The sequence below is a fragment of the Aplysia californica genome, unplaced genomic scaffold (genome assembly GCF_000002075.1).
Source record: "Aplysia californica isolate F4 #8 unplaced genomic scaffold, AplCal3.0 scaffold01154, whole genome shotgun sequence".
Lineage (NCBI taxonomy): Eukaryota > Metazoa > Mollusca > Gastropoda > Aplysiida > Aplysiidae > Aplysia > Aplysia californica.
Genome location: NW_004798424.1, coordinates 117382 through 128950, shown reverse-complemented (window position 1 = coordinate 128950; position 11569 = coordinate 117382). Strand labels below are relative to the sequence as shown.

At 38.6% G+C, this 11569-nt stretch overlaps 1 protein-coding gene across 1 annotated transcript in view; it reads left to right on the top strand.

Annotated features, from left to right (window-relative positions):
* The window catches only part of LOC101861480, a 12266-nt gene extending 7334 nt beyond the window's left edge, over positions 1-4932 (top strand). The window contains exons 6-7 of the mRNA XM_005111954.3: positions 824-1021; positions 3079-4932. Coding sequence (XP_005112011.2) covers positions 824-1021; positions 3079-3413 — 533 coding nt within the window. The 3' untranslated portion in view covers positions 3414-4932. The remainder of the gene's footprint in view (positions 1-823; positions 1022-3078) is intronic.
* Positions 4933-11569: the final 6637 nt, after the last annotated feature.

Below are 11569 nucleotides of genomic sequence, written 5' to 3'. Positions count from 1 at the left end.
TTATTATTATTATCATTATTATTATTATTATCATCAGCATCATCGTCATCATCATTATTATTATTATTATTATTATTATTACTGAAGATACTCATGCTGTGTGTGGTTTAATATCACCTTATAGTGGTTATTGTGTAATGGATGACAGCAGAGGTTCATCTTCTGTGATATATCTCTGTTGGAGAGATGGGCCTCATTTTGTTTTACCACATTCACAAAATTATGTGTCACAACGTGGTGGAATTAGACGCTTTTCAATCTTGGGGCATGTGGAGTTATTGGTATCCTCTCAAAGCTTGTTTATTTCTCTTGTTTTCAATGACCCCCCACCCCCAGATTTACCGTGAATACAAGTGAAGATATTTGTGATTGAAGGAGGTGAGAGTTGCCTAGTTTCAGAGGTAAAATTAACGAGAAAATGGGTGCCAAAGTTGGTTATTTCCATTGCTTGTGAGTCTGTGGAAAGGGAAAATTTACATTTTATTGGTGCTTTTAATCAACGTTTTTCAGTAAAATCAACACACAAATGTGTTTTTCAATGGACATAAAAGGTGGTGAGCCAAAAAACAAAAATTCAGTAAAAATTGCTAGACTGGCGCAAAAATGCCAGTTTCTTCAATTTCAATCTTCATTATTTTGATGGCGCCTGATTTCACCATGCTGCCTTACATATGTAGCTTCACTGAATTGTCATGCTTCTCTTATTTTTGTGAATTGTTTGAGAGCCCATCTAGAATTTGGTGCATTACTGACTAGTTTGTTTGAACTCCCGTCCCTCCCCCCTCTCCCCCATCCCCATCCCCTTACCCTCCCCTCACACCAGATGTGCACGTGATTGACCTGCTGGCAGAGATGGTCAAGCTGTGTACGTATCCAGCGCCCCGAAACCCTTTTGAGGTCGACCTTGACTACTTTCGTAACCTTGCACAGCCCCATAGCACCCTCGCCTCAGCAGCCATGGTCTCGTGTCTTCAGAAAGTTGTCATCGGCACATCCGCTGCCAAACCCTATGCTGGGAAAGGTAAATGTCTAACAACCGATTGATTGTCCATTCACACGATGTGATGTGTTATTCTGTCGGTATACGTCATTGGATCGGTACTTCTGTTTTCCGGAATAGATTTCCTTTCTAAGTTTCCTTCTTATAGATCATTTGTCTTCCACGGCTGAAGCCTTTCTCATGAGAGCATACCCGCAAAGCAGCAGAGCTTTGGAATCGGAGTTTTTCGTCTCCTAAATAGATGGCTGTCTAATGACTCACTTCTGTAGACTGTGACTTATATTAGTTTTACAGACCTGCCAAATACAACAATAATATCAGAGCTCTCCAATTATTTTTTTTGCTCGTTGAAGAGCACTGATCAGAGTTACACAAAATCAGATTTGTATCTTAATTTCCATTTCCTATGGGTCATATGGGACTTATAAATGTCAAGAAAATACTCATTAATGTTTGCCATATTGTAACATTTGTGTGACTTTTTGTAACTGATGTGAAAATGCTTGTTTTTATTTGTGTTTATTTGCTTACAAGCATGTGTATTTGCTGTAGTCATTTGTTCTGTAATCCTAATCTACTGGGGCTCTAGAGACTCTGGATTGTTTTCCCTAAACTCCAATGTTTTAAGAGGACCCTGAGGAAAACTTGTATTCTTGGCCATAGAGTTGTTGGCAGGCCTGGTTCTCTTCAATGACAGTGTCACTGCTAAGGAAGTGGCAAAAGAGACTAAAAAAGTCTTGTAAAGAAACAGAACAAGGGGCAAAAACTTTACCTTTGGTTTTCTCAAAAACTGCATTTTTTGGGACAGCCCCCTTGTGCTTAAAAGCGACCATTTATTTTTGAAGTTGGATTTTTTAAAAGGTATATAAGATATGAATGTACAAGGTGTCTTTAAAAAAATTGAAATAAAAACTTTTAACTCTTTCCGGACGTATAGCCGATAGATCAGCGTGAGTGCACACCTCTTGCGGGCTGTGATAGGGTACCTCCGTATTTTTTCGTTTTAACACAATCCGTCTTTTATAATTACTTTTTATTGTTATTGAAAAACTCTGAAAGGATTTAGGATTCGAAAACAATTAGTTTCACTTTGTCAAAGGGTGAGTTTGGGGGAAAACGAGTGAATTAGTTCTTGCGTTCTTGCATTAACAAAACGATGTAACCGGACTCAGTATAAATATCATAACTCAAAAACAAAAATTGGAATATCGCTTTCAAATAAAAAGCTGCGCTTTCAGAAATTTATGGATTACCCTAGTTGGCCTGTATATGATAAGATAGCTATGCTGATTTGTTTTCACATGTTTCGTGAATGTAATTTTTTTCCGTCAAAATTAATTTTTCTTATCACCATCGCCATTTCTCACCCTTGTAATGCATACTTATGTTCAAAATTAATTTTTGTTTCATATTGGGATGTATTCCTCATTCAATTTCCTTCAATTTGATATATCATATGTTACGTTTTGAGTGATGGTTATGCTTCTATGAAGTTATTTTGTACACCACCTGCTTAGCCAAATCGAGCCACAAGCTAATTATGACTAGACCCCCAAAAAAACTATGTCCGGAAAGAGTTAAAGGGCAATAACTAGGTCATATTTGTACCAGTTTCAAGAAAACTTCAAATTAATAGAATTCAGCCACTCTTGGTTTGAAGTTTTGTTGAATTAGGTTGGTGCAAAGTTGACCAAGTTATTGCCCTTAAAAGGGTCCTCTCAGAGCTTGATCCATTAGACCCAAATTCAACGCATTCTTGAAAAAATAATGACCAAAAATGAAAAATGTTGCCTTTTGATTTTTCAGTTGCTTTGTTGTGTACTGATGTCCTGTGTTGTATGAGTGAAAAAGGGAAGTAAACCCCAGGTTGTGTTTTTGCACTAAAATCTTATATCAGTGTGCACTTTTCATAGGTACCCTTCAAAAACTCAACGCCTAAGTCTTGTGCAGCTAAAGTTTTTTATTGAAAAAACGCTCATGCTTCAGTGGGTTGAAAAAGAAAAGACCCAGCACAGAGCCACGATGAACATGTTTTTTAAAACATTTTTAGTCATATTTTTTTCTTGCTCTGTGCCCAGTTTTTGAAGACCTGCACCACATGGCAAAGCTTCACTTTAGCGGCCTTCAAGATCTGGTCAAGTCTGGCAAACTTCCTGTTCTTCAACAACAACAGAAACCGCAGCAGCAGCAGAAACCGCAAGTGCAACGGCAGACGAGTCGCAGCAAGCGGCACCCACCGGCGTCGCAGCAACATCCTCACTACCAGCCTCAAGTCCCTCCCCCGTCACAACAGTCCCCAATGTCTGTGTACCTGACCAGTCCCGTCAACACCTCTGGAGTCAAGTACGGGCAGGGTCCTCGCGGAGCTTTTCCCGGGGGGTTCGAGAGAATGCCGGCTCCAAGTATGTTTTAGGTGACATCCAGAAACCTTTTGCTCACAGATGGTGGTGGTAATTACCAATTTCTCTATCTCTCTCATCTACCCCCCCCCCCCCCCCCCTCACTCACTTGCTGTGTTGGTAACTCACTCATTCATGTTTTGTTTTAGTGGAAATTATCATAATAATGATAAGGTCTTGGTTCAGTATAAACGTATTTGATGTTGTTTTATGGGGTTCATGCTTCATGGAATCAACAAAATTTAGTCTTTGTTTTCCTGAAATGTACTTTTCTAAGCTCTGGAGTTTTTGATTCCCAAATTCCTGGAGGTATAAAATATGACAGAGTCGACCTTAATGTGGTCTCCAATGTTGTGTTATCATAACTATCTATTCTAGACACGAGTCAAGGGAGGGTCCATGACAAAAACTCATCTTCTGCGCAGTTGGCCTAGCCCAGTCCCGCTGTTCTTTTGTCCCCCCACCCCTGTATAAGTGACATGTAGGCCATTAGAACTATCTCAAATCAACTGATCAAAAAATAAAATTTCAAACTTACTTGCAAAACGTCAAATTATGGGGGAAAAGCAGGGGGGGGGGCCCTCCAGATTTTTATTTTACATCAGGGAGGCACACATCCTTGAAATCCCTGGATTGGTCCAAAGCTCAGAAAATTACTATGCAATAAGGCGTAGGCTCATTGTAGTTTTAATAAAAACCATTTTGTCCAATGCTGCTAGAAACTGCCATTGTAACTAATGAGGGAGGGATTTATAACAGCGACCCAAAATGTCACATACACAGAGTGGGGATTCCTTGATATACAAATTGTGTCAAGTATGAGACATGAAATTTACTATTACCATTATTTCCTCTGTTTCACGCTTTTTACAGTCCGTCACCTAAAATAATAATAACACTGTTCAAAGTTTATTTTTTAAAAATCTAAACTTTGATTATGAGAATGCTGAGAAGGATTTTACATGACATGATCCGTTCAAAATTTAGAAAAGGATGGCTCATCTTGTTTTCAAAATTTTACACGCTCTTGGATCATTGTGATCTATGGGGTCGGGAGTCTTCATAAAATTTGAAATTGAGCTGGGGTTGGGTATTTGTTGATATAGTTTTAGAATCTCTGCCCAGGGTTCAAAGGCCTTTATGGAACTTTTTTCTGTGCCGGCAAATTTGTCTCCTTGCTCAAGTGGCAGGAGATTTTGTACTGTCTCGAGTTTTTTTTTTGTTTAGACTCGTCACCCCTGGAATTTGTTAATCTCTTTTCCTTGAAGATGTGTTTATGTGTATGATGCTGCTTTGTGTGTTTTTGTTTCTTTCGTTTTATGTTTATAATATTTGCTTGCTGTTTACCAGGCTTTAAAGTAAGTGCTGTTGCGTCTTAAGTTGAATTTTCATGTATACACTAGAGTCTGCTTTAAACTTAACTTGATTAATCTAAAAACAGTGGTAAACTGAAAGAAACAAAATTCCCCTTTTTTTGGTCCACTATTTGAGCAATTTCTCTAAGCCGAAAGCATGGCTAAACAGAAAAAAAAATCCAGTGGTCCCTCACTTTTTAGGTTAAGCAGGTTCCACGTTGTGTTTGATCATTGATTCGAATGGTGCATGTAACTCTGTCATGTAGTGAAGAGTGTCTGAGATTTTTGCTAGTATGAAATCGTGGGTCTAGAGAAAAACTGTTCTAAGTGACTTGTCAGCCGAAATGGAGATTTTTCAATTGCCTTAACTTCCACAAAGGGATGCATCTTGTGTTGAGACATAGAGCCATAGCTCTAAAAATGACTGAGTTACAACACAAAGAAACATTATTCTGTCTCCTACTTGAGAAAACATATTGAGCAAAAGTATTATATGTGGCTGTTAAAATACTTTTCCTAGTTCTGAAAGTTGCTACAGATTGCAGAAAAGGAAGAAAACTATTGTAAGTGCGTAAGTTAGAATACTTTTCTTCTCTAATGGCTCTGCCAAAAACAAACGGAACTGTTCTAAGTACCCCTTTTGAATAGTTTTCCCTCACACTTTTGTTCAGGAAAAAGTATTCTAAGTGACACTTTGTTTGATTTAACAAGAGTGGAAAAAATTGATGCAACAATTCACAAAATGAGCTGGTATATAATTTGTTTTTTCTACACTACATGTGAGTTTCGGATCCTAGAATTTCGTTCTGTTGCGAGAAAGTTTTTTCCTTCTCCTGTAAAATTTGCAAAATGTCACTAGAATAGTTTTCCTCTAGACCCGCGAAATGTCCTCTGTCCGTCCGTCAACCATGTGGACTTCAAACAGACCTGCCAGTTACTCTGATGAAATCAGAGCTTTCCAATTTTATTTTTTGCTTTTAGAAAAAGAACTCCGATCAGGTTTGCATAAAATCCTTTTTTTCTTCTTTAATTCCATTTCCATAGGTTGTATGTATCTTGGAAAAAATAATGTGGAAATACACATGTTTATTTGCAATATCTGAGAGATGTATCAGAAATGACATTCCCCACCAGAGTAGTGCTGCTGACTGAAGTGTCTTTAGGCCTTTCCTAAAGGGGGGATATTAACATGTTTTTACGCACAGTAGAATTGTAAATGGGTTGATTTATCAATGTTATGCTCATACTGTGCAGGAACAACATAAGGGGAACTCCTGCTTTTTCTTTCCTCATCCTTACTATTGTCACTTTTCCTCTTGTATGTTTGTCACTCTCTTGTGAACTGCTATTTCTGGGGTGCCTTGATAATCGAAGCAGACTTTGTGCTGTTGAGGCTAGAGAGGTGAGCAGAGTAAACCTGATTCCCCGTTTGGACTCCTATGTTGATATCTACCCCTTGGTGCTCATATGACCTTATGCAGGTGCGAGTACAGTAAAACCTTACTAAAACAAGCAAGAAATAACATGAAAATACACATTTTGTTTGCAGTTTCAGATTAAAAAATTTTTTTTAAGCATGTATATTTACAATTCCTGTTTATTTTACTTGCCACGATCTTTTCGTAACAAAATCTGAATCTACTGGAGTTCTGGAGACTTAATTTCCCCCCACCCCTAAACTCTGGTATTTTAAGGATCCTGGAGGAAAGGACAGGGTGATGGGAGGATTGTGAGGAAAGGACAGGGTGATGGGAGGATTGTGAGGAAAGGACTGGGTGATGGGAGGATTGTGAGGAAAGGACGACTGGGGGATGGGAGGATTGTGAGGAAAGGACTGGATGATGGGAGGATGTGAAGAAAGGACAGGGTGATGGGAGGATTGTGAGGAAAGGACTGGGTGATGGGAGGATTGTGAGGAAAGGACTGGGTGATGGAAGGATTGTGAGGAAAGGACTGGGTGATGGGAGGATTGTGAGGAAAGGACTGGGTGATGGGCGGGTTGGCAGGTTTGAGTTCATGAAGGGAGAATGTTTACAACTGTGCTATGTCTGTGAAGCTGCCTGTGTGGCCTATTGTTCATTGTACAAGTCCCTTTTGCCGACTATATTTTGTAAGGATGTGGGGCAGCAGCTATCTGGATGGTAATGTTCTAACATAAAAAAAGACTCTTACATGTATTACAAATTACTTATTCTGTGTACACTTGATCTGAGTTTTTGGGAAGCGTCCTTCAGAAAATATCTGACTGAGAATGCTCCTGGTACTGATCAATGAGACAACTTTTCCTTTACTTATATGTTGACAATTTCCCCTTATATGCTTATTAATACCACGATAAATTTTTTTTTTGAAAGGCATGTTCCTGTTTGCTATTCCAGGTATATTTGATTTTCCAAAAATACTGGTCTGTTTGCAGACGTTATGTTGTTGTTTTTAAAAAAAGAAGAAAAATGTTTCTTAAAATGTATGCTTATGTTTGCATAATGTAGTTCCTTGTTTTCCCAGGTGTCTTGGTGGAGTAGTTGCTATTTTTTCCTAACATTCCTTGGGTGTTTACTTCTTTTTTTTTTGTGTGTGTGTTTTATGTTGAGGAGGAACAGGCTAGGTGGATAGGGATGTCCTACTTTACATTTGTAGATTTTTGTATTTGTGTTAGTAAGTTTTTTGTTTTTTTTTAATGTCCATTAACATATATGTCACTACGCTGTGGAATCAGGCACTTGTCAAATTTTGGGTATGTGGAGTTATTGTTATCATCTTAAAGCTTGTTCATTTGCCTGTTTTTTAATGAAAAAAATACCAATATATCTCGAATATAAGTCAAGATATTTGCAATTGAAGGAGTGGGGTGGCCTGGTTTCAGAGGTAAAACTAGTGAGAAAATAGCTGCGAAAGTTTGGTGATTTCCAAAGCCTGAGAGTCATTGGAAACTGAAATTTTACCTTTTTTTTTTGCTTCTAGTACTAGTAAACTTTTTTCAGTAAAATCCACATTTTTTAACATTAAAGGTGTTGAGCTAAAAAACAAAACTTTGACAAAAATTGCCAAACTGGCAGAAAAATGCAGATATTTTGGATTTCATTATTTTGACGAGCGCCTGATTTCACCACGATGCAGCACGTAGTATAATATGTTGATAGACATTTTACAAAATAAACTTATTAGTTATGATCTTTTATTGACACACCAAAGCTCAAAATGTGGAATAAAATGTATCACTTTGCTTAATTTACTCAACATGCAGTTGGGTCTAGGATAATTCAAACACGCCGAGGATTGATGAATGTGTTCGACACATTTCATAATTCAGGTTAATGGATAAAAGAAAAGTTAAAAAGATATTAGTAGGGTAATGGCAAATTGTATGAGCTTTCCGTGATTTTGATTTATCTGTGCCCAATGGTACATTTTTGAGTAAGAAAATGCATATCTCAAGAGGTTTTAAAGCACTTACAATTTAATTTGCCAGTTATGCCGTGTTTATGCTGGTTGTTTTGTCTAAAAATGTAACAAGTATTATTGCATTCCTCTTTGTCCTTTATTGGTTGGGATTATGCTTTATTTGGTATTGTTTTCTTTACAATAATTGTTTTATACTGTTTTTATTATGATAATTATGTCCAAGTGTAGTATTATAATTTGTGTGGATATTTCGATGTTCACAGAAAATAAATTGCAATACAATTTAAGTTGTTATCATTGTTGTAATTGTGTCTTTATTTTCTTTGTCTGAAAATTAGAAGTTTAGCACGCAACCAGCGAAATCGATGTACATGGGAAAATTTTCGTTTCGTATGAATTTCTCTATGTATATGTTTTAAATGCAAAGACTATACATGTATTAAAAAAATACGGCCATGATGATCTGTTCGTTTTGTGCGTGTAAATCTATGTGTATGTGTTTGCTGTGTGCGTGTTTACCTATATGTATGTGCTCGCTATGTGCATGCTAGACTGTGTATAAGACAGTGGAGTCCACGTGAACCGAAATCTGCTGGACCTCCGGATTGTCTCTGGTGTAGCCCGCAGCGTCACTTTTCGCCCGATTCTGTTTTATTTTACTTTTGGTTTACTGCTATTTTCGGATTAACTGTGTTTGGTTTATTTGGAGTCTACTGTACCGTTTCCACATATCATCAAAGTCATCCCACGAATGCCTAAGCATATTTTAAAGCTTTGAGACAATTTAAGAAAAACCGAGCGCTTAAACCATGACTCTGATATATTTTAAAATTCCAAACTGGGAAGTTACTTAGTAATGTAACAGTACAACACTTTTTTGTAAGATGTCTCTTGATGTCTTTTTTTAAACACCAGCTTTTTCTGGATACCAGAAATTGATCCAGGCGATTGTGAAATGGTGCTGTCTATTTAATTTAATTTTGTAAAGATGTAGAGACTCTCTCTCTGTCTATCTCTGTCTTTCTCTTTCTTTCTTTTTCTCTCTCTCTTTCTCTCTCTCTGTCTCTCTCTGTTTCTGTGTCTCTGTCTCTCTGCCGCTCTTTCTCTCTTTGTCTGTCTCTCACTCCAGTTTTACCATCATTACATTGATTTTTATCATGGATAACAACATCCACCATTACATTGATCGAGACAATAAGAAACCTAAAAATATTCGCAATACTTTAGGAAGAAACATTTTAAGAGACCAGTGAAAAGGTCAAATAAGACACATTTTAGAAAGTCGAGACAATGGACATTTAAGATCTATAAGTCCGTATCTCATAGCGAGTTTAGCATTTCTTTTATCATACATAACACAGGGCTTAGCTGGGTTATCCGTGGGATCATTTACGGAGAAAGAAGTTCCATTTCGAAAGAAAGCAACAGGGGGCTCATTTTAAAAATGGTGTCTAATCTGATTTTCCGTCTGGAGTCTTCTTTGTTATTGATTACAAATATTTACAAAAAGGGGCTGGAGAGAGTTAGAGAGAGAGTGTGTTAGAGAGAGAGAGAGGGGGGGGCAGGGAGAGACAGAGAGATAGAGAGAGAGAAAATCGTGTTTAAAGGGGCAGGCAGCCAAACGAGGTTATAGTGATAGGATACTGCATCTCAGCAGACAAACGGAAATTCCTTATAAAACAACTTGCAACAGAAATCGTTTAATTGTACATTCCGAAAAGATTTTCTCATGCACATCTCAAATGGAAAGAGAGAAGGAGAGAGAGAGAAGGTTGGGGGGGGGATGAAAGGAGAGAGGGATGAAATGAGAGAGGGGGGGGGGGCAGAGACAGACAGACCACGCCACAGTCGTCGTTCTGAGCATCTCCCACTGAGAATACCACGCCCTGTGGCACTGCTGAGAGGTGGATGCAGAGTTGGCATTGTAATAACTCCAGTAAAAAAACGTTTGTTTTTTACGCTTTAATACTATTGCTATTACCCCAGCAGACTCTAGAACACTCAGAATCATTCTCAGCTTCCAGGGAAGCAAACAGTGCAAGCAGCTGGTTTGGCCTTCAATTATCTACACGAGGTTTCAGTCATGTTTTGGTGGCCTGATTCTTATGAGCCATTTAGCCGGCGTCGCTGAAACAGTGAGTGAGTGAGGGAGTGATTGAGGGAGTGATTGAGTGAGGGAGGGAGTGATTGAGTGAGGGAGTGAGTGAGTGAGGGAGTGATTGAGGGAGTGATTGAGTGAGTGAGGGAGTGATTGAGTGAGTGAGGGAGTGATTGAGTGAGTGAGGGAGTGATTGAGTGAGTGAGGGAGGGAGGGAAGGGGGGGGGATGAGTGAGGAAGGGAGGGAGAATCGAGAAAGTGAGTGAAAAAGAGAAAGAATGGGCGGATTAGACTATTAGTTCGTGTGTGCGAAAATGGGACAGTGAGGGAGGGAGGGGGAGATTGAGAAAGGGATGGGGGTTGGGGAGTAATTGAATGAGTGAGTGAAAGAGAGAATGAGTTCGTTCCTTTGCACGACACGAGAATCAGAGAGTTAGTGAGGGAGTGAACGAGAATGGGAGAAAGGGCTGAGTTAGTTAATGAGTGTGTGAGTTTGTTTCCCCAAGAATGAAAGAGAGAGAGAGAGAGAGAGAGAGAGAGAGAGAGAGCAAATGAGAGAGTGAGTCGTTGACTGAGTGAGTGATTTTTTCTGCGCGTGTCGATAAGGAATATTGATGATGAGCTGACAGGTGTGCACATTCACATACTGAGTGAGCACTGTTCTTCGAATTAACGCATCGAATAACGGCTATCCTGGGTTTTCTTTACTTGTTTTTTTTTTATATAATGATTTTTCGACGAAAATTCGATACCCCAATACCCATATCAAGCTTTTGTTTTTAATTTTTGTTTCCGGTGGATGGGATTCTGTTATCTCCCAGCGCTGGTCTCGAATCTGTCTCTGGCTTTCTTCACTAATTCAGTTTGTAGATGTAGCTCTTATTCTTGCGCTCATATGACCGTATGCTGTTGCGAGCGCCGTAAAAAAAACTATATTAAAACAACAAGCTCTTATTGTCTCGTATTATTTTCCGAAACTGTCGTCTTAACTGTTGTTGTTGAAGTTGTTTGTTGTTGTTGTTTTTGTTGTTGTAGATATTGTTGGTGTTATTGTTGCTGATGTTGTTGTTGCTGCTGCTGTTTCTACTGTTGTTGTTGAATTTGTTGTTGTTTTTTGTTGTTGTTGCTGTTTGTCGTAGTGGTCAGTTGTGGCTGGACTGTTTACTATGTAAGTGATGTTATTGTTAATGTTATTTGTATTACTGTGGTGGTTGTTGCTAGATGCTGCTTTGTGTATTTTTCTTGGTGTTGATGTTGGTGCTGGTAATTAATCTTATCGACAGATATCAGAGAGAGAGAGAGAGAGAGAGAGAGC